Source organism: Poecilia formosa, unplaced genomic scaffold (assembly GCF_000485575.1).
Source record: "Poecilia formosa unplaced genomic scaffold, Poecilia_formosa-5.1.2 Scaffold189, whole genome shotgun sequence".
In the NCBI taxonomy this organism is placed as follows: domain Eukaryota; kingdom Metazoa; phylum Chordata; class Actinopteri; order Cyprinodontiformes; family Poeciliidae; genus Poecilia; species Poecilia formosa.
Window position 1 is genome coordinate 915,999 of NW_006800128.1, and position 20,965 is coordinate 936,963.

Consider the following 20,965-nt stretch of genomic DNA (forward strand, 5'->3'; position numbering starts at 1 on the left):
TCTTGCACCCTGCTGTTATGTGCTGGACTGTCTCAGAGACCTCCTTGCACAACCTACACCTTGGTAGATCTGAGCCTCTATTGCTCTGGTGTTTAGGGTCTGTTCCTGTGCAGCCAGGATGAGGGCCTCTGTGCTGTCCTTGAGTCCAGCTTTCTCCAGCCATTGGTAGGATTTCCTGATATCAGCCACTTCAGTTATTTGTCGGTGGTACATCCCATGTAGGGGCTTGTCCTCCCATGATGGTTCCTCTAGCCCCTCGTCTTCTGTTCCCCATTGCCTGAGACATTCGCTGAGCACATCGTCCGTTAAGGCTTTGTCCTTGATGTCTTGATTTCCTTTATATATGTGTGTGTATGTGTACCTAAAGTTTTACACATAGAAAGTGAAGTTAAATACATCATATTTTGATGGGGACATTGTCCCTCCATCTGATTGTCCCTTACTGTCCTGAAGCACTGACAGCTAACTGGCTGATGGTGTTTAGAACAGAAGCAGCAGAGGAAACAGTGGTGCAGAGAAAGAGTTTTTTCCTCTTCTGGTAAATTTCATAATCTTTATTTTTCTTCCTCATTATAAATATCTCTCATGATGCTTTATTTTTTTCTTACTCTCAATCTTTTAGATTCTGCAGTACATAATAGTACTGCTTTTGTTCGCCTTTCTTCATGTCTCCGTACGCCAGTCCATCTAATTTGTTATTTATTCAGTTTATTTTTCATGTATTTTCTGTACATGTCAGATTTTCCCATCTTTTCTTCCTTCCCTTCCTCTACTGCCGCTGCCCCTTCCCTCCACCTCTTCCCCTCCTCACTGCCTTTCTCTCTCTATCACCACCCCCTCGCTGTTTCAAGGACATTTATATTATAAAGGATGAATTTGCATATTAATTCATTTCTTTCAATTTTTCAGATTAGACGTTGTCAACATATATCAGCAGTGATCAACCAGTGCATCCACCAGAGACCTGGCTGCGTGTCTGTGTGCTTGCTTGCATGTGTAAAATGTTCTTCATCTATTTATTCAGTGGAACCATGCTGGCTGTTGAGGACAAGCAGCAGACTCACAGATCCTGCATGACTCTGATCTTGGTGATCTGATCTTGTATTTCTACCTGCAGAGATTACATGCTGATGAAGGCATAACATCTGCAGAGTTTAGGCTGTGGTCTAACAACATGTAGAACTTATTTCTGAGTTTCTTCTCTATGTTTTCAGATGTGTTGTGACATCTTTTTCAGCTTGAATGTAATAAAAGGCATCAAGCTTATATGGTTTAATAGCATTTAATAGCAGTTGTAGTTATCCAATAAATCTGCCTGACAGAAATGTTATATTTATTTCACAAACGTGTTTCTGATGTAACTTATGGATTTTTGAAACCATGTAAAACATTAACATAGTTCATTACAGTCAAATCACTACTTGTCATTTACACAGTAAAGTAATAAACCACTGTAAAATATCTTTCTCTTTATTATGACCACGGAAAAATTGATCATAACTTTGTTTTTGGAAGAATGAATAAACCTAAAAGTACATTTCCCAGCATGCACTGTTCATCCTGTTTTCTCTTTTGTATGTTGATCAAATACAGTGGAATAAACTCTTGAAGTGAAATTGAAATAATGGTTCAGAAGACTTCAAGAACCATGATGACATTTAGTTTTCTCATCAAATGCACTTAGACTAAAACCTGAAGAACTGCAACAATCACTGACATCTACTGGTCAAGATAGAGAATTCAGCCTATCAGAAATGCCATCCATCCACCAGCTGGCAGAAAGGAAACAAACATAACATTTGTTTTTTGTCATTTTTCTGGGGTTTATTATTCCTTCTCTCAAATATGTAGTGCTACTTTTAGAAGATAACTCTGATTCTGCATTTTTGAAAAGTGAAAAATTGTACAACACCCTTGTCAGTAGTGGAAATAGAAACAGATAGTGAGGTTTCTACTTTATTGGAATAAGTTGAAATATGTGTCGATAATGTACTCATTTAAACTGCAGATAGATTAAATTGAATGAATTGGACCTGCTTGTTTTACTTGAGGTGGGTTTTTTTTTTAACTAAGGCCCAAACAAATATTAGACCACAAAAAAAGTTCATGGAAACCAAAACCAATCAGAGGCCAGTGAACAGAATGCAACAAAACCTTCACCTTTTTGGATAACAAAGTCTTGAACCAAATTAACATTGTTTGTAATAAAACTTGCAGACACTTGCCTCTGGTTCATAGAAACACTTAAACATTGTCAAACATAACTTTTAAATTCAAAATATTACTAACTACACAAACAAACTAATTATGTCTTACCTCCAGGAGTCATTTAACTTTATGGGCCGGTCTGTAGGATCCCTCACAAGTGAGAGAGGAGAGAGGCATGTTAATGTTATGTTTGCCCACATCAAAACTACCACTGACTTCAGGACAGGAACCATGTCGGTCAGGCTGTGAGGAACATTAAACCTAAACGCACCAGAGCTGTTAACAGCTGTTGGTTAGCTCATGTCTTTTTGCTTGTCTTTGTGTTGTTCGTTGTGCAGTGGAGTCCAGCAGTCCCAGCCTCCTGTCTCCTGATAACTCTCTGGAACGATCCTTCTTCATCCGGATGAAGTCCACTCTAACAAAGAGAGGTGTGCACATCAAGTCCTCAGGATATAAAGTAAGACAATCAACCCAAACTCTGCTTACAATCATTGAAAGTAGCATGATTTCTTTCTTAAGGTGAACATTAACATTTTTAGACATGTTTGTGAATCTTGTTAGCGAGATTGGAATAAAAGGAAAATCTGCAATTACTTGAGAAAACCCTCTAGAATTACTTCTAACTGCCTATGTTAATAGTTCATACATAACGTATACCTTAAAATGCATTAATGTGAGCAGTGAAAACCACCTCTTAACATATTTGCAGTAGGCAGTTAATTACACAGAATCTAATGACTAGACAGAGAACAGATGTAGAAGGTGGTGTGGCACCGATAGTCGTCCAGTGTGAAACACGTACCGAGAATGGAACATGTAAAGTGTTTCCATGGGAGACTGAAGCCATGCAGGATGAGACTATTACACTATTGCATTTAACTGAATCTCTTTGCAGGAGAAATTACATCTCCTATATAAAGTATGAGGCAAAGAACATATTCAAGCTGAAACCTGTTCATGTTTGTGCCAACATGAACAGGCACCTAAACGCACCAGAGCTGTTAACAGCTGTTAACTAGCTGTGCTTGCTAGTTAACTCTGTTTTTCAGGCCATTTTAAAAACAAGAAGTGTTTAAAACATTCTCTTGAGTTTTGTGGGTTTTTTCAATGTTTCGCTGTCAGATTTACATGGATTCTCCCTCTCCGGCATTTAAAATAACAACTGTTGGAACCATCCATGTCCACATCCAAAGCTGTCACACCCTCTGACTGTGACCTGCTGTGTTTTCCCTGTCAGGTGATCCACATCACAGGGCGTCTGCGGATCAGGATGGCTCTGACGCACAGCCGCTCGGTGCCTAATCAGATCATGGGAATGGTGGTGGTAGCTCATGCCCTCCCACCGCCCACAATTAATGAGGTTCGCATCGACTGCCAAATGTTTGTCACCAGAGTCAACATGGATCTCAAGATCGTCTACTGTGAGAACAGGTAAGGGAGAAATAATCTGGCTTCAGGGATTCTTTTGTTTGTGTCAGAGAGTAATATAAAAAATTTGTAATGAACCTGAACAAATGCATCTAACCTTTTCAGATCCATTTCTATACAGTGTTTTCTATATTTATTATAGAAACAAGAGGACAATAAAGGTGTCAGTTTTACCCCTGCAGAATTTTAGCTCTCTTTAGCTCCAATAAATTGGATATTCTTTATGTCATATTTCATGTTTTTTACTAAGGTGTCTCTCTTCAGCAGCTCCTCTTTAGGAATATGTGTAACTTATTGGTTGTTCTTGTTGGTTTTTACAACAAGAGCCAATGGAGTCATTTTTACTACCACAAGTAAAAAACTGTGGGACACTCAGCTGTCACTCTGCTGGGTTGTAATGCAAACAAATAAAGAAAACTTGACTGATATCGATTTTTTAAGAAGCAACAGGATTGAATAGAAATATCCTTCATTGTCTCACAGCAGGGAAATTCATGTAATGAGCAAAGTGAAAGGCAAATGAAACTCGCATATTCACACAAAGGTGAATATGCGAGTATGTAATTCTGTAAGAATTAGACTCATTACAGAAAAGGCAAATTTACTGCACGAGAAAAACAATAACAGCCAATTGAAATGTGCAACTGAGTAGGATACATTTAAAAATATACAACATTTGCATATAAATTTATGCAAAAGAATAGTTTTGTTTTTTTTTTTTTTTTTTTTTTTTTATCCAGAAAAATAGCTGGTCCTCCATCACCTCCATAGATAAGTCCTTATGCAAGTCCTTGTTTCTTAGAAATCACACAATTATGCTTGGAAAATATGCAACAAAGAAGTTCTGCCCAGATTTTATGTGCAGAAAAATCTGCAAAAAAAAAAAAAAGTGTTGCATGAACAGAATGGGGTCGTTGTTTCTTCCAATTCTGGGAACGAACTGATTCCTCTTTGTTGCAAAGTATGTACTGACCTTAAGATTTGAATTTGAGAGAAGCTGCTTTGCAAAATGATCTGAAGAGAGTGAGATTACTGATTAAGAGTAAAAAAAATCACAAAGGAAAATGTGTTGGTGACATATTACAGCAGAGCTTCGACCTAAAGTTTTCCTGTCACTTTAATCAGTAAAACTGCCACATATAATTTAAAACCCTGCATAATGCAGCTTGATGCAAACATCTGCTGCATAATTAGGGGTCCAAGAAGGTGGAAGCAAGCGAACACAGCTGCCTTCTATTCATCCATGGACTTGGAACCCTGCTGTAACTGCTGCTTTCTTGATTTTTGTTGTTGTTGTTGTTGTTGTTGTTGTTCAGATTAATGCCTTTAGGCTTATGACCTAAATCTTAACATCAAATACATTACATAAATGTTATTTTACTTGATATGATTAGAATCCTTGTATAATAAGAGATTGTTGCTACACGACAGAAAATGCAAATGCTTCTTACAAAACCTTTGGGTTACACTTAATGATGGACCTGCATATCTTATGTAGAGATGCAGTCAAATAGGCAAAATGAATATTTTTGAAGTTTGTCAAATTAAAAAGCTTTATTGCTAGCTCAAACGGTCAACTCTCAGACATAATGACAGATATTGAGATTAAATTCTCATCCCAAACCTGAAGCCTGGTTCTGGGTTTACACAATATGGAAAACATCCAACACCAGGGAACGCTGCGGTGAGGAGTTGTTTATTTTTTAAACATGTTCTTACAATCTGGACTTTACACTAAAAGTATCTTACATATGTTAATGAATAGCTAACGTGAATGTGGTTCATGTGGTTATGTGGTCACCAAAACTATAAATCTGAAATGAACCTAAAACTGAACTTTAATAAAATGAAGATCATGGTGATCAGCCCCATAATACAGTGAGCTGATAGATCAGGACTGGAGGATATCACCCTGCCCCTAAAATATAATGATGTCATTGCAGTATCAGTTTGAAAATATATTTTTTTATTTACTTTTTTCAAATGTTGTATAAAAAATGTTTATACTTTCCACAACAATCACTGGACAAATCATTGTTGGCAATACAGACTCCAAATCCCTTCTTTAAATTCATGTTTCTACTGACATTATGACAAAACATCTCTGGTGATGTTAAGTCACTTCACCATCACCAGAGTCTTTGGCTTCCTCTACAGACTCTAGTGGAACTCTGTCTGGATCAGAATCAAATCAGCTATACATGAATCATTTTTGTTTTTAAATGTTCACGACATTCACATTTTAAAAGCACTTTTAACATCAATAATTGTTGCACAGGTCAGGTTTTCAGGTTTTCTTTCATTAAAGTTGGGTCCCAAATTATTCATATTATACATTAATTATAGCCAAAGCAACATATTATCTGAACAGTAAGTCACTCTACATCTTGTGTTGTTCAATGATTGAGTCATATATAATTTTTTGTGCAGAAGTTTGGGGCAATACTTATAAATCAACATTGCTAACAATCACTAATAGTATTGCAAAAAAGAGCCGCCAGAGTAAAACACGCTAGTTTTCTTACACACACAAATCCTTTATTTCTTAAGTCTACTTTATTAAAATTGCAGGAAATTGAGAAAAATCAAACTGCACTTCTGTTTGATGTTCGTTATAATCTGTTTCCTAAACATCTTCAGGATTTTATGGAAGAGAGGGTGTGAGGGAAGACTGAATTTCAAAACACAGCATCCCAACATCTATGAGAAGATTTTGTATCTCTGTAACTGGAGCCAAACAATGGAACAAACTGAATATGGAACTAAAACAATGTCCAAACATCAACCGGTTTAAAAATAAATACAAAGCTATGATACTCACATTGTACAGAGAACCTTAGCTATAAGTCAGGTTATTTACAATCATCATTGCTACTATTTTCTTGTCGTATTAGTTTGTTTGTAACCATCTTGTCTATGTCATATAAGTTATTATTGAACAGGCATATAAATATTAGATCATGATTTTAATTACTATATTTTTTATCAATAGAGTTGTTTGTTCTTGTGTTTGTTTTTAAAACCAGCTTAAAATAAATAAATACAAACAATGCAAATACATCATATTTTGTCTTTTGACAAACTTCCTGATCACTTAAAGATGTAACAATGTCACAGTTTTTAAGCTATCCTAAAAATGATTTGACTGTTTCTGCATCATTGTTTCATGACTATTTCCAAGGATAAAGAAGTTGTCAGCCTTGTTGGAGCTCCGTATTCATGAGGACTATGACCTAATCCTCCCCGGTTTAACAGTGAAATATGTCTCTGATGGTTCTATCGCCTTCCCTCTGTCCAGATAAAGCAGATAGCCATCAGGATCTTGTGCCGGAGCTAACGCCTTGACTGCAAAGATTCATATCAGGCAAAATAAAAAATAAAAAAAGAAATACCTCCTTCATGTTTTATAATAAAAAGAGCAGGAAAATGATGGTAGACAGATTGCTTTTTTGTGGGTGGAAAAGTGGATACAATGCAGCAGATGATGATATTCACTGTGGAGCGACAGAAATCGCCGCTGTGTTAAAGAGACAAGCGTCGGTTCCATTACAGCTCAATTTTGAGGATAAGTTTCTATGAGAATGAAAAAATGGCAGGATGCTTTTCTCCAAAGAACAAAATGGGCTGTTATCTGGCGTACAGACATTAGTCGCCCTCAACCATCCTCGATCTGACTAAAACGGGAAATTGTCTGCTCCATTCTGTGGTATTTTTGTTCACGTTAATCTTTTTAATGCTGATGAGTGTTAGCCATACCCGAACCTGACTGACTAGTTTCTTGTCCCTAAGTCATAAAGCATTTGTTTTAAATGGGAAACGTGTTTCTTGTGAGACTAGTTGGATCACATTCTTGGTGCTGTTAAGCTTTAAAACATTTCTAAAATAGATTTTAGGTTTTTGTAACCAAGAAACCTACAAGAGTTGTAAATGTGAAACAGAAGAACCAAATAATTTCATCCTGACACATTTTGTTGAAAAAAAATGTAGCATTTGAATTAATCACTGATCCCATCTGAGCAGTTATTTTAATACAGATAAACAGGCCAGGAACATTTACATGACACATTATCTATGATAAATATATTTCTGAGGTGGTTGATTCTTTATAATTATTTTAAAACTGTCAAAAGGTGAGATAAAAGAATATGATCAAGTTCTGGACGAGACAGTGAAAGACATTAGTGTGTTTTTGTGGACTCCAAATCCATTGGATCCTCTTTATGTATATATCATAGTAATCAGGGTCAGTCCAGTCCCTCCTGCCCACATCCACTACAACACGTTTCAAATTGAACAAAACAGTTTATACTTGACGTTTGCTTTGCTTCACAACAGGCTGAATTAATAAGTAGATGCATTACTGTTACAGACAAGTTGCATGTAAAATGACAAGGACACTAAAATGTCCCGACTGGTTAATAACAAAGAGATTCAGTTTCAGTTCAGCTGGTTAATAACATGCCGCCTCAAGGTACTTTCCAAAGAACCATCACTTCAGTCTATTCATACACATTCCAATTGATCCCAGTTATCAGTGCTAGTGCAGTAAAGTTCTGTTCCCTCCTCCCTGCTTGGCGCTGGGCGGTCTTCCTGCCAGGGGTTGGTTGGGGCCCCTGGCCGCCAGGGGAACCGGCTCCGGGGCGTGGCCTGTGTGGCAGTGTGGCTGGGTCAGGGGGGCGTGGCACCCTACATTTCACCCGATGCCTCTTTGGCCTGAGGTCTGCTGCTGCTGTGCTGCTCTGATGACCAACCTCTGTCTGGGATAAATTGACCCTCGGCTGGTGCCCTGTGTTACCAGCCTGTCCTGCTGCAGCCTTCCAGAGCCTAGTCCAGGGATGGGCAATCCTGGTCCTGGAGGGCCAGTGTCCTGCAACTCTTAGATGTCTCCCTGGTCCAACACACTTGAAATCAACAGCTGAATCACCTCCTCAGTGCAGTCAGGTTCTCCAGAGTCCTGCTAACGACCTCATTATTTGACTCAGGTGTGTTGAAGTAGAGACAAATCTAAAAGTTGCAGAAGACCGGCCCTCCAGGCCTGGAGTTGCCCACCCCTGGCCTAGTCCAACCACCCTTTGCTGCTTTCTACGTTTTTGCAACTGTGCGCCTCGACACAAACACACTTATACAGACAGTACACAAATATGGACGGATGCAGGTCAAACAAACACAGGTATTACTACAGCAATGTGGCCTGCCTGCTCTGACTGCAGTCTTGGTTCAGTCTTGGTTCAGTCTTGGTTCAGTCAAGTCAGTCACTGAATTAAAATTCAATCTTGAGGTATTTTTTGTTGTAAAGCAAATATTCTCTGACAACCAGCTCGGTTATGTAGTGTGGCTGAAATGCTACAAGATGACGTAGCGTAACCAGCCAGTGAAAAGCATGTTCCTGATTTTTTTTTTCATTTTAATACAGTTCTGTGTTACTTGCTGCACTGTCCTTTTCTACACACTTCATTTTGAGAGTAGCATGAAGGATTACATACATGTGTTATCTTTGACTGCATGACTTTTATTTTTGGGGGATCTCTAAATTAAAACCAGACTAAATGCAGGAAACTGCTTTGGCATTATGAGATGTGAAAGATTCTTTAATTCTATTCTTTAATGTTCACACAAAAGTTGGCATAACATTTTGGCATATGCTCAACCAAAGGGAATGAACAAGAACACAAAAAATATATTAAAATTTGTCATAAATGTTTCAACCATCCACATAAAAACTGGATTTTTAACATACTTATCTTGCTCATAGTCAAAATGTTTGATATGTGGTCCTGTTCACTAATCGTTGGGGAGACGATCTTTAAACTGAATAACCTTTTGGGACACATTAGTAAAAAATGTCCTCGTTAACTTGGGGCTTCGGTGCTTTTTACTTTGGTGTTTTTGTGAAACTAGAAATCAAAAATAAAAACTGCATACATGTTTCTGTGTCCTGTGTCTGTGAGGGTCTGACCTGTAGGTCTTCTTCCTCTTTTCATTTTGCTACTTATTTACTTTGTTTCAGAATCAGTGATTACATGGATCTGACCCCCGTGGACATTGTAGGAAAGAGGTGCTACCAGTTCATTCACGCGGAAGACGTAGAGGGGATCAGACAGAGTCACCTGGACTGTGAGTACTTTCACCACTTCTGTCCCACCGCAGCCATAAAAACATCTGTCTTTATCATGGCTTTAGCTGTTTTTGGGTAATTCATTTTCACACATTTCTCAAAAAAACAGGTTTGAGTCTTGGCAACTGAATCAGCTTATAAATCAATATTAATTGTTTTACTGACGGTAAATAATGAGCGAATTGTAGCCAAAAGGTATCTCCAAAACAAAAAACAAACAGCTACCTAGCCTGCAAAGCTAGCTAGCTAGCAAGGCACCACCAGAGAACCGAACGCCGTACGCCCCCTCAGAGGAAAAGCACAAGCTGTCAAGCCAAAGAGGCACCTTTTCACCCAGCCACACCATCTTCCACCGTGCAGACCAAGCCCAGGGTCTGCATGGGCCGGTGCCCTATGGAATTCAGTTCAAAGGGAGGAAGAGCACATTACCACTCCATTTAGTGAACGAGCCCCAGCAATGTCAAAAGGGCAAAAGGGAAAGTACACTTCGGTCCTTGCGGGCCGCTATACTGCAATTCTTAGATGCCTCCCTGGTTCAACACACTTCAAATAAACATTTTAATCACCTCCTCAGTGCAGTGAAGTGCTCCAGAGTCCTGCTAATGACCTCATTATTTGACCCTGTGTGTTGAATCGGAGATACGTCTAAAAGTTTTAGGACACCGGCCCTGGAGATTGGAGCTGGCCACCCCTGCCTTAGCCAGCCCAAAGCATGCCCAGGACCCATACACCACCTGACAACCAACTTTTTAATTGAGGAAGGTAAAGTTTGAGCAATAGACTTGTCCATCCATCCATCCATCCATCCATCCATTCATTCATTCATTCATTCATTCATTTTCTGTACACCCTTGTCCCTTAGTGGGGTCGGGAGGGTTGCTGGTGCCTATCTCCAGCTAACGTTCCGGGTGAGAGGCTGGGTACAATAGACTTATCTGAACATCAAATAAACCCTTATGATTAAATCAAACATCACTTTAGACATGCATAGAACCAAAGACCTCTGTAACAGAACAAGGCTTAGGAACTGAACGGAGCATTCAGATGGTGTTGGCCACACTTCTAAATATCAAATGAACATTAACAGCTGCCTCGCTTCGCTCAACACTGCTCTTCCCAGTGGAGGATGATTGTTTACAGTCAGGCAATTTTCATCAAGACATACGTCACGGAAAAACATTAGCAATGGGGTAAGATTTAAAACTTCAAGAGTCTACCAGGCCTCCAGGAAGCAATTGTTCTCAATAGTCGAGGGTCCAGACCCTCTAAAAGAAGCAAGGGGGCTGGATTTTACCAGAGATAGGGCTAGGGCTAAGCTACAGCAATATAAAACCTCAAAAAGAATTGTACAGGGACTGGACTGAAAGGTTTGAGAAGAGCTTGTTGTTGTTTAGAACACCTGCTCAGCCAGAAAAATAAACTCATATCCACAGCAGTCAGCTTAAAGAATAATGACACAAAATATTTTAGATCTTACGGTCAGAAGGCCCAGCTCCAGTTCTATGTACATTGATGGTAAAAGGACTCCCTGAAGCAACTGAAAAGAAGTTCAAGCACTCATGGTGTAACAGTGGCTGAGGGAGATTCCTGTAACTGGTGGGTTGCCAGTTTGGACCCCTGCTCTGTCCATCATAGTCACTATGCTGCTGTGTACCTGGACAGGACGCTTCACCTGCATTCCATGCCATGGTGATCATACGGCCTGGTGGCACCAACTGGGTGGCAGCTGAGGCTGGAATGTATATAAATGTCCTCGGACTTGATATAACTCCATACATGTACAAGGCCATTTACCATTTACATGGTTAACAGCCATTTTAACCCCTTAAAACATTTGAATGCATGTCTAAGAGTTGATGAGGACACCTCTGCCGTCATAGCAGTTATGGTGTTTTAAATATGCTCTTTCCCTCTGAAAGTTACTAGACAGAACATTCTGATAAACCTCTGCTTCGAACCTTCAGCAGTAGCTTTATGTTTCGCTCCACAGTGAGTGTCAATATCCTTTGTACTGCCTGGTGGAGGAATATAATTGCAGTCGTGTTTCCGCTTTTGAAAGTTTAAGGCCTCTTACAAACTGTGCTCCTCTCTCGTATCTTTACTAAGTTTTCTCTCAGCTGCAGCTCTGCAATCTTATTACTGCTGTCAGTAGGCACAATGCACCCAGTGACACGGACACACATGTGCAAGCTGTGGTTTTGCTGGGCCTTTTAGAGTCTGTCTGGATGATTTGCAGCACTGTGTTTGTTGCAGCAGTCAGATCTTTACAGTGGCAGTAAAAGCTGAGGAGGCATTCAGCGCACCGCAACTTTTCATGGTTCGTCTGATGCAGTCAGGGTGTTTAGGCAGAACGCCAAATAATAACAAGCACACAGCAAGGACAACTGGCCTGATGGTAGTCAAATGTTGACAGCAGCTGTCAGATTCTCTCATGTGCTAGCCCCTGTATCTGATTATTGTGACACAGAGAAAGCATTCCTTCTTGTCTTCAAGGGATAGTTCAGGTCTTTTGAAGTCGGGTCGTGTGAGGAACATGAAGTGTTTCTTAAAGGTGTTTTTAGAAGCTGTGCGCTCTGCTGTAGCGTCCAGACAAGCTTTCAAAATATTCTCCAGGTTTTGTTACTTATTGCACAATTAAAACATCTGCAAAGATTTAAAATGCTATTGTGTTGAGTTGTCACAATACATGTTGTCAAAGAAATATAGTTATTGTGTAAAGTTGATTTTGAATTATTCTTTGTGTTTTGGTTAGAAATCTTTGCAATCCGAAGAGCAATTTGTCCTCTCACTCCAACAAAGTAAAACTTATTTACAGCTCCTAATGTTGCATGACATTTTGAAAAAGAGCCACTTATTACTTTTAATAATTATCTATTGTAGGTTTTTTCTCTGTCATTTTTAAAGAACCATCATTTTATTTCTTTGTTTAGGTTTTTAAATAAAGAGAAACATGAAGATAGATATGTGTTCTTTGTTAGTACTTGTGGAAAATGATGTAAAAAAAACAAACAAACTTGAGCTAAAAATATTTACTGAATAATTGAATGTATTTACTCAATGAAAAAACTCCTACAACCTGAATTTGTTTTGCCTGTTTAAAAACGCATTCAGTAGTTTTTAGAAGTGTTATCCAGTTATCAAAGGTGCAAAGAGAAACATTACTAAAATTGTGTGTGTGTGCGTGTGTGCGTGTGTGTGTGTGTGTGTGTGTGTGTGTGTGTGTGTGCGTGTGCATGTGTGTGCGTGCGTGTGTGTGTGCGTGTGCATGCGTGTGCGTGCATGCGTGTGCGTGTGTGTGTGTGTGTGTGTGTGTGCGTGTGCATGTGTAAGTGGTTGTTTGTGCTGTGTATCTGGATGCAGCAAGACATTAATTGTACATTTCTGAAAGTTCTGTATAATGAGATAATTCAGGTAGGTGGTGGACCTTCCCTGTGCTCGGGCAAAAGACCAGCTGTCTGTAGAGACACAGTTCGACCTTTGACCCCGATAAAGCCTCTCACTGCTGTCGGCTGCTGCCCAGTAACTCTAGGACAGCATCTGTAAGAGAAGAGTTTAAAGAACAAAAGAACAAACAGCTGCCTCCTCCCAGGCCACATTCTCTTCTGTACGTGCAGCAAGATGAGCACCAACGATGTGACAAGTAAGACGAAGGAAGCTTTACTGCCTGGCTTCTTCATCATGGTCTGGGATCTGTTAGAAATGGAACAATGAAGCTTTGAGTTTTGCTGGGCCGGCTTCATTCTTGACTGAGGAGAGTCAAGGTCAGAATGTTTCATCAATGACATGTTAACCCTGGTGAAACCAGCAACATAACCGTCCACTGTTTGACCACTCTCTGTGGCCTCCTGATCACTAAATGTCATTAAAAACACAAAGACTAGTGGAAACAAAAGTTTGAAAGAGCAGATGTTGGTAAGTTAAACATCATGGCTGTCCTTTGTGAACTCTACTTCACCACATGGAACGACGTTCCCACCACGTTCCCACCACATTCCCACTTCATCAAGCCCTTAGCTCTGCTGTCAGCTTTTTGTTTTTAGTAGTGATGCACAATATATCGGAACCAACACTATCGGCCGATATGAGTATTTTTAACATATCAGTATCAGCCTGATAAATAAAACTAGGTCAATATTTATTTCCATATTCAGTCCTAAAATGTCGGTATATTAAAATCTGGTTTCTTTCAAACTAATAATAATTTTTAACTGACAACCTGATGACGATCCAGCAGTCTGAACCTCAAATACCGATACATTTCCTTCCTGGGTTTTGGATTTTGAGCGAGGGTGTATGATATATATCCAGCACAAAGAAACTGACATGCTGAAACTTTTCTGTCTTTTTTTTTTACCAAAGTTTTTAAGCTCCAAACATTCTGAGTGGTAATCAGGTAAGAACTTTACACTGGCCTTGAAAGGTCAGACAGAATGAGGTGGGTTAGATTAGAATGTGTAAAACACACACAAAAAGGTGTGCAGTCGTGAGGCAGATGATTCCTCACTGCGGTGAGGACGGGAGGTCAGGAAGGCGAGCCGGCTGCCAGCAGTTTAAACGACTTGGTTTTAGAGGAGCATATTCTAATAAAGCACCTTCAGTCACCCCGGCTGCTCGTTTTATTCAGCTTCTTTCAAAATTCATTTCTTTGTGAAAAGCAGGCTTTGAGAAACGGGGGTTGCAGGAAGGGGTCTATGTCTCTTCTTTTTTCCCTTTAACCAAGCCCAACCGGTGGAGTGTTGGTGATGTTGCTGTGAAAGATGACTTTTTGTTCCGGGACCATTTGATTTGGTGATTTATTAGCATGCCAGCGATTCTCTAGAGCAGGGGTCCCCAAACTTTTTCCTGCGAGGGCCACATAGCTGTTCCTTTCTCTGGTTGGAGGCCGGTCTTAGTTTTTGGAGAAAGAAACCTTAGAAAATTCTTGTCGGGGGGCAGGGGGGGCTGTTCTGTCTTTGAAACTGTCGAGCGGGGCGGGATGACACATTCGCGCTTTCAGATAGATTTTTTCCCAGAATGCAAATGGAAAAAACCGTGAGTGAAACGGTGACTGGGACTGACTAGTATATATTCCATTGAGGGAAAGTTAGTTTCACATCTGCTCAAGCCCCCTGGTGGTTGAAGAAAAATCCACATATAAACCGGAAAATACAATATATGAAAAAAAAACACTGAATCCTCTCTGGCATGAGGAGGCGGGCCAGATCTGGCATTGCTCAGGGGGCCGGACCAAATGACGTGGCGGGCCGGATCCGGCCCGTGGGCCGTAGTTTGGGGACCCCTGCTCTAGACCCTGGTTCTAAAGCAGATAACAACTAAACCTTTTCAGCAGACCTTTTGAACCCATCTGCCTAACTGGATAATGACAGATATGGTTTCTGGGGAAGGTATCACTTTTACATCTCCTTTGTCCTTTTTCTTTTTAAACTCTCAGAAAGACCCAAGCCAGGTTTTCTGACCCACTTAGATCAGCATGATTAGTAATAACTATGAAGATTCCTCCAGCAGGAGGAGAAATTCCATATTTTTTGTGAGGTACCATAAGAGATATCTTGACATTCATGTACAGCTCTGAATGACAGACCCTTCACTCACTGCATTGTTGCACTCATGATGGCCCCACTGATAAAGTCTATCACCTTAGAAATGAAATATTTTCATTCTGTTTGTGTCTGTTTGTGAACCAGATTGTGTCCAACAGTAACCATCGTCTCTGGGTGCTTCATTATTAAAAATGGTAATAGAATAGTTGTGTGGTGCAGCGATTAGAGTGGGCCCCACGTGCACAGAGGCCACAGACATCAGCGCCGCCGTCCTGAGTTCGAGTCCCGTCCTCAGTGCCTTGTGGCTCTTGCCTTCCCCGTTTTCTCTGCCCCTTTCCTGTTGGATTACTTTCAAATAAAGGCCACAGGAGCCGAAAAAAAACTTCTTAAAAAATGGCTGTAGAAAGTTATTGCACACCTGTTAATGTAAACAAAAGAATAATAATGGATAGGGAGACCTCTCACTCATTGACCACCGGAGATAGGCACAAGCACCTCTTGCAACCCCAGTAGGGAGGGAGGGAGAGGATGGATGGATGGATGGATGGATGGATGGATGGATGGATGGATGGATGGATGGATGGATGGAATAATAACATTTTATTTTAATGCACTATATGTGTAAACCTCAAACTGCTGTGGAATTATAATGAAAACATGAACTGATGTAAAGACCATAAAAACTCACTGAACACATAAAGACTGTGTTGGAACATCTTTCAGTTGAATTCCACCATTCAGTTATCTGTGGTCAGCTTCTCCTGGAATCTAACACTCTGACTTCAAAGTTGTCAGAATGTCGCAGGTTGTCAGGATATCCACTGGTGACACTACAGATTTTGCATTTGAACTTGGGCTAACCCAATATTTTGATTTGCATCCTTTGCTGATTTGGACCTAAAAAAGTTCAAGTTTGGTTCCTTCAGATGATGACACTTTCTTCCTCGATATTTTAGTGACTTGGCTTGCATTCACACCAGCGCTGTTCACTCAATTTTAATCAGTTTTACAGCACAAGGCATTATAGGTAAATACAACAAGAACAAATGTGCGATTCTAGAGCTAGAGGGAGAAATGACTTGTGGTCTTTTATCAGTGACAAAAGAGAAATCCACTAGAATCTAATGGCACTCCATTTTTATTCACATTTCACGTAGAAGGAAGTTGAAAGCTTCTGTCTTCTTCAGTTGTTTTTGTGTAGTTTCATTCTAAGGTGTAGCGCCCCCACATATCAAAACTACAAGATGTAATTCTCACTGAAGGTGTAAAAAGTTTTGACATGATCATTAATGGTCTCATTTATAGCCGTCACCAAACCTGGCATTTTAACAGAGGTATGTAGACTTACTGTTAATCGCCTGTATTTTTGTTGTGTGTATCAGTCCAACCTATTAACAGACTTTTTAAGGCAATCCAGATTGCGTTCGGGCATTATTGAAGAAAAGCTGCATGAGGGCATATTAATATTTTCAGAGCAGTCTGATGATGTTTGATCTGCCTGATCTCACAGCAAAACATAAAGCACCAATCACTAAACTCCACAAGTATTCTAGAAAAAGGCAGTTATTCTCGTGGATGAGTAGATGGAGAGTTTATGCCAGTATGCTGGTAAAAAAAAAAAAAAAAACATACAGCATTACTTTTTGTGGGATTTATTTGAACGTCTATTTTTGGTTTTTCCATTGCTGCAGGAGTTAGAGAGTTAGAGAATCAATCAACGTGCATTTTGGAGGGATAGGGTGTTCTCTGAACAGGGATCTAAATTTTAAAAGGCTTCTTTTTAAGTGTAGCACACAGGATGATCCCTTTCTGTGAGAAGGTGTCACTCGCTAAGTCTCTATCATTACCTGCTGACAAGCCGGTCTTAGCTTGGGTCAGATCTCAAAGTCAGTCTGTCCTAGTTTCCACTCCAAGAACAGAGAAACATAAAAAGAAGATATAGAAGGTGAACTGCAGTTTTCACAAGGAAATGAAAGGTAAAGGAAGGAGAGATTTGTCAGCAGAACAAAGGGAGCGGGTGAAAGAAAGGCAGAGAAATGGGAACTTTAGATTCACAGGCAGGAAAAGAAAAGAGGGTAAAATCCCTGTCTTCTCAAGGACAGATGAGAAAATGAACAGTTTTGTTGGGGTGAAAAAGGGAAGATATGCACATAGAAAAAAATTGATTGTTATACTTCCAGGAAGTAAAAAAGATTATGCAACAGCTTTTTCTAAACAGTAGAAATGAGTCAGACTGGATATGATGAATTTTCTTAGTTAATGGTAATGCAAATTAATAATAATGAGCAACAACATGGAAACTAAAGGCTATCAGTTGACTGAGCAGATTCTGCAAAGGTTTAGTGTAATTATTAAAGTTAATAAAATTTAAAAATTGTTAATGAAATGCAAAGTGATTAGAAGAAAAGACAAAAAAGGAGACCGTACCAAGAATTAGAGATGCAAAAAAGTTTTTTGATTTATTTTCATCTTTTGGTAAAACCGAGATCAATTTCAACAATAGAGTAAATGTCGCAAAATACCACAGACAGGATGTGAGAGAGAAAAGCTGGAAAAAAAAGAAGAAATAAACAAAAAAGTGAAAACTCTGTGGATTTAAGCCTGCAGGCGTTTCAGCAGAGCTCGTCTCTCAGGACCAACACTGCCTTTAATGAATCCTCACCGACACACACTCAAAAAGGCATATTTTATCCTCTTCGATAAAACACACACACTTGTTGTAAAACACACACACACACACACACACACACACACACACAGAAAACCTTTTAGAACACTAGGATAACAGAAGAAGACTGGCTCTGTGGATGAGGCTGGATGAAGGGACGGAGTCAGCAGCATCACATGCTGACTTTCCTCTCACTTTTCTGCAGTTTGAGGTTTCCGTCTCAGAATGAAGTCTCTGGTATTGCTGCATTTTTACGTCTTTCCAAATTAAAAACATTGGTTGTTCTGCAAAGAAATACAGATAGAATGATCTCACTTTGCAAAGAAGCCTCCCAGCAAAAGTATAACATGTGTATTACAAACAAATACAGAAAAGTAAACGCAGGTAGAGATTAGATAAGTTAATATTTATTTAATGATTGCACAACGAAAGATTGTTGAAAGAATACATAGCTGTCCTCTGCTTCAATACAGAACTTGTCACCTGTTTGATGAAGACAGACCTCCAGGAAGAAGCAGCCTGTGATTTGTCTCAGAGCTGGGACCGTAGTCACAGCCGGGCGCAGAGCGGCTCAGTCTGCAGCGGGAAAACATTTCGTTTGGTTCAGAACCTCTCTCTTTGCAGTGGAGCACGGCAGTTTACAGAGCAGGCAGTCTGTAGCAAGCTTCATAGTGTCAAAGTGGCGCATTGCAAACGTCATGGCCAAACGTTGGTCATTGGGTAAAATTCAAAACATTATCAGAGTTCATTAAGGAGTTGTTTCTGAACAGAGAGTCCTGACAAAGTGGGCTGGTTCTGATAGAGAACTCTAACAAGACCTGACGTTTACCAATCAGTGATAGAACACACAATGCAGTTAATTTGTTTTCGTAATAAACTTTGAAGCCCTTCAGCCCCTAAAATCCAAAAATATTTCAGAAGCCACATCTTACACCAGCTCTCTTTAACTCCAGTCCTCAGGGGCCGCTGTCCTGTCCCTGTTCCAACACACCTGAATCACCTCCTCAGCGGTCAGTCCTGCTGATTACCTGATTATTTGACTGAGGTGAGTTAGAGAGGAGGCATCTACAAGCTGCAGGACGCCTCGTCTTTAAGACCTTTTTTTTATACCAATATTATCTCAAACTGCACTTCTTTGAAGCTTTCTGTGCAGATTATCACATCAAAAATGAGGATATGGGTATATATCAGTATCTCAAATATTTTGTCTATAAAAACCCCAAAAAAACAAAAACATGAATGTTGTGCAGCGTGAAGCAGAAATGAACATGTGCCTCCAGTGGGGCAGCAGCAGGTTCCAGTCTGAGTCCATTACTAACTAATTTGGTAAAATGACAGACCACAGTTCAGAACTGAAGTGCTGTAAGGAGAAACATGAGAACAAGCTTGACCAATCTTATCAGTTAAGAGATTTATTTTTATTTTTTTACATCATTACGATTAGGACAGATAACTTGGTTAAAATATGTGATAAATACCAATGATCAATGAGTGAGAAGTGTGACAGGTGATGAAAGAAGAAAAAAATTAATGGTGAAAAAGATGAGAAAAAGTGAAGTGAAGAGACTCAACTTTAAAAGGGAATAGAACTCCTTTAATCGAGCGGTCTCTCTCCTGCAGCCTCAGGCTAGCCTCCAGCACTCCCTTTCTTCCCATCTCCATCTATTCTCCTTCTCTCCCTCTGTCCTTCATTAGTGAACAATCAGTGAGGGAGCCATTTAAAATTGAAGGAGACAAAGAGTAAGGTTTATCATACAGACTGGAGGTTTTTTTCGGTCATCTCAGACTACATTTCCCTACATTTGTTTCACCCAGACTTTTGTTTTTTCCCCTCAATGTTTTTCAGCTACTGTCACTGATGTTGAACTGCAGCTGACTGATCTGAACTTTCTAGAAATGTTAGGAAAATTTACATTGTTGCAATGTGAACAGAAAATATTAACATAAAACAGTTTTCCTTGTCATACTGTGTGTAGTGAAGAGACGTAAAGGAGGTATCCTGATCTCAGACCCTGACTCCACAAACTGACTCCTCCTGATGCGGAGGAGCAGATTACTGAGCTTGAAGATTTTCAAAAAGGCACCGAGAAACCAAATGAAAGATGTCATCAATTAGAAACAATTCCTGCTGTTATGTGCAGATCATCTGCTGCTGGGTTAAAACTGCAAGCTTTCTCAACAGCAAAGTATTGGTGAAATCAGTAAGACCTTTATAAAAGAGTTTAACAATTTAAAACAGATTTGTGTGACAATGGTTATAGCTGCATTTGTAAACTTCTGAAAAGTCCAGAGGGTGTCGTTGGAGACAAAGCAAACCAGACACTGTTCATCGTACTATGTCCGACAAAGGAGTCAAAATAATCAAGAGTTGTCTAAGACTCAAGGAGCAATCGCAGACATATTTAGAAAACCTGGAAAGAAGAGATTTGGATATTCACATTAATTAACATGCATGCATGTTACTAACTTTTTTGTTTTTGTTGAAAAGAACAACCAAGACAGAAATCACAAGAGCGGCTCTCTAGATCTGTAACGATCTGCCTTCACGGGTGGATGTTTTTCAACCCTGAAAACACCTAGAAATGATGGTTCCTCATCTCGTCTCAAATAGGAAACAAACTTATGAACTTAGTCTTTCTACATACAATAATTGCTGCTATGTGTAAGTTTTACTTCAACTTCTCCATGTCACATTTTTCCAAAACTATGTCTAGAAATATAAGATCAAAGGGTGACAAATGAGTAAATGATCAATCAAATCAGTGTAACCAATAAATGCAATTGACTCTTAGTACAAAACATAAAATGAGTGAAACATTTTTCCAAATATGCTGTTGGTAATTCACTTCCATACAGTGGCTTCCATGAACACTCGATGTCCAAGACTCCACTCCTGAATGAAAAGCCTGGTGAAGCCTGTTTAAAGTTAGCTGCAGCAGACATGCACAGCACAAACCTACAGGTAACACGAGTCAACAACCTTTGGTCTGCTCAGCTTCCTCCACA

The 20,965-nt window shown here is 39.6% G+C and overlaps 1 protein-coding gene across 3 annotated transcripts in view; it reads left to right on the plus strand.

The window, feature by feature from the left end:
- Nucleotides 1-20,965, plus strand: part of npas3 (neuronal PAS domain protein 3) — a 308,598-nt gene that overhangs the window by 277,215 nt on the left and 10,418 nt on the right. For all 3 annotated transcript variants that reach the window (XM_007566262.2, XM_016678753.1, XM_016678755.1), the window contains 3 exons: nt 2,547-2,665; nt 3,446-3,639; nt 9,644-9,750. In XM_007566262.2, coding sequence (XP_007566324.1) covers nt 2,547-2,665; nt 3,446-3,639; nt 9,644-9,750 — 420 coding nt within the window. The remainder of the gene's footprint in view (nt 1-2,546; nt 2,666-3,445; nt 3,640-9,643; nt 9,751-20,965) is intronic.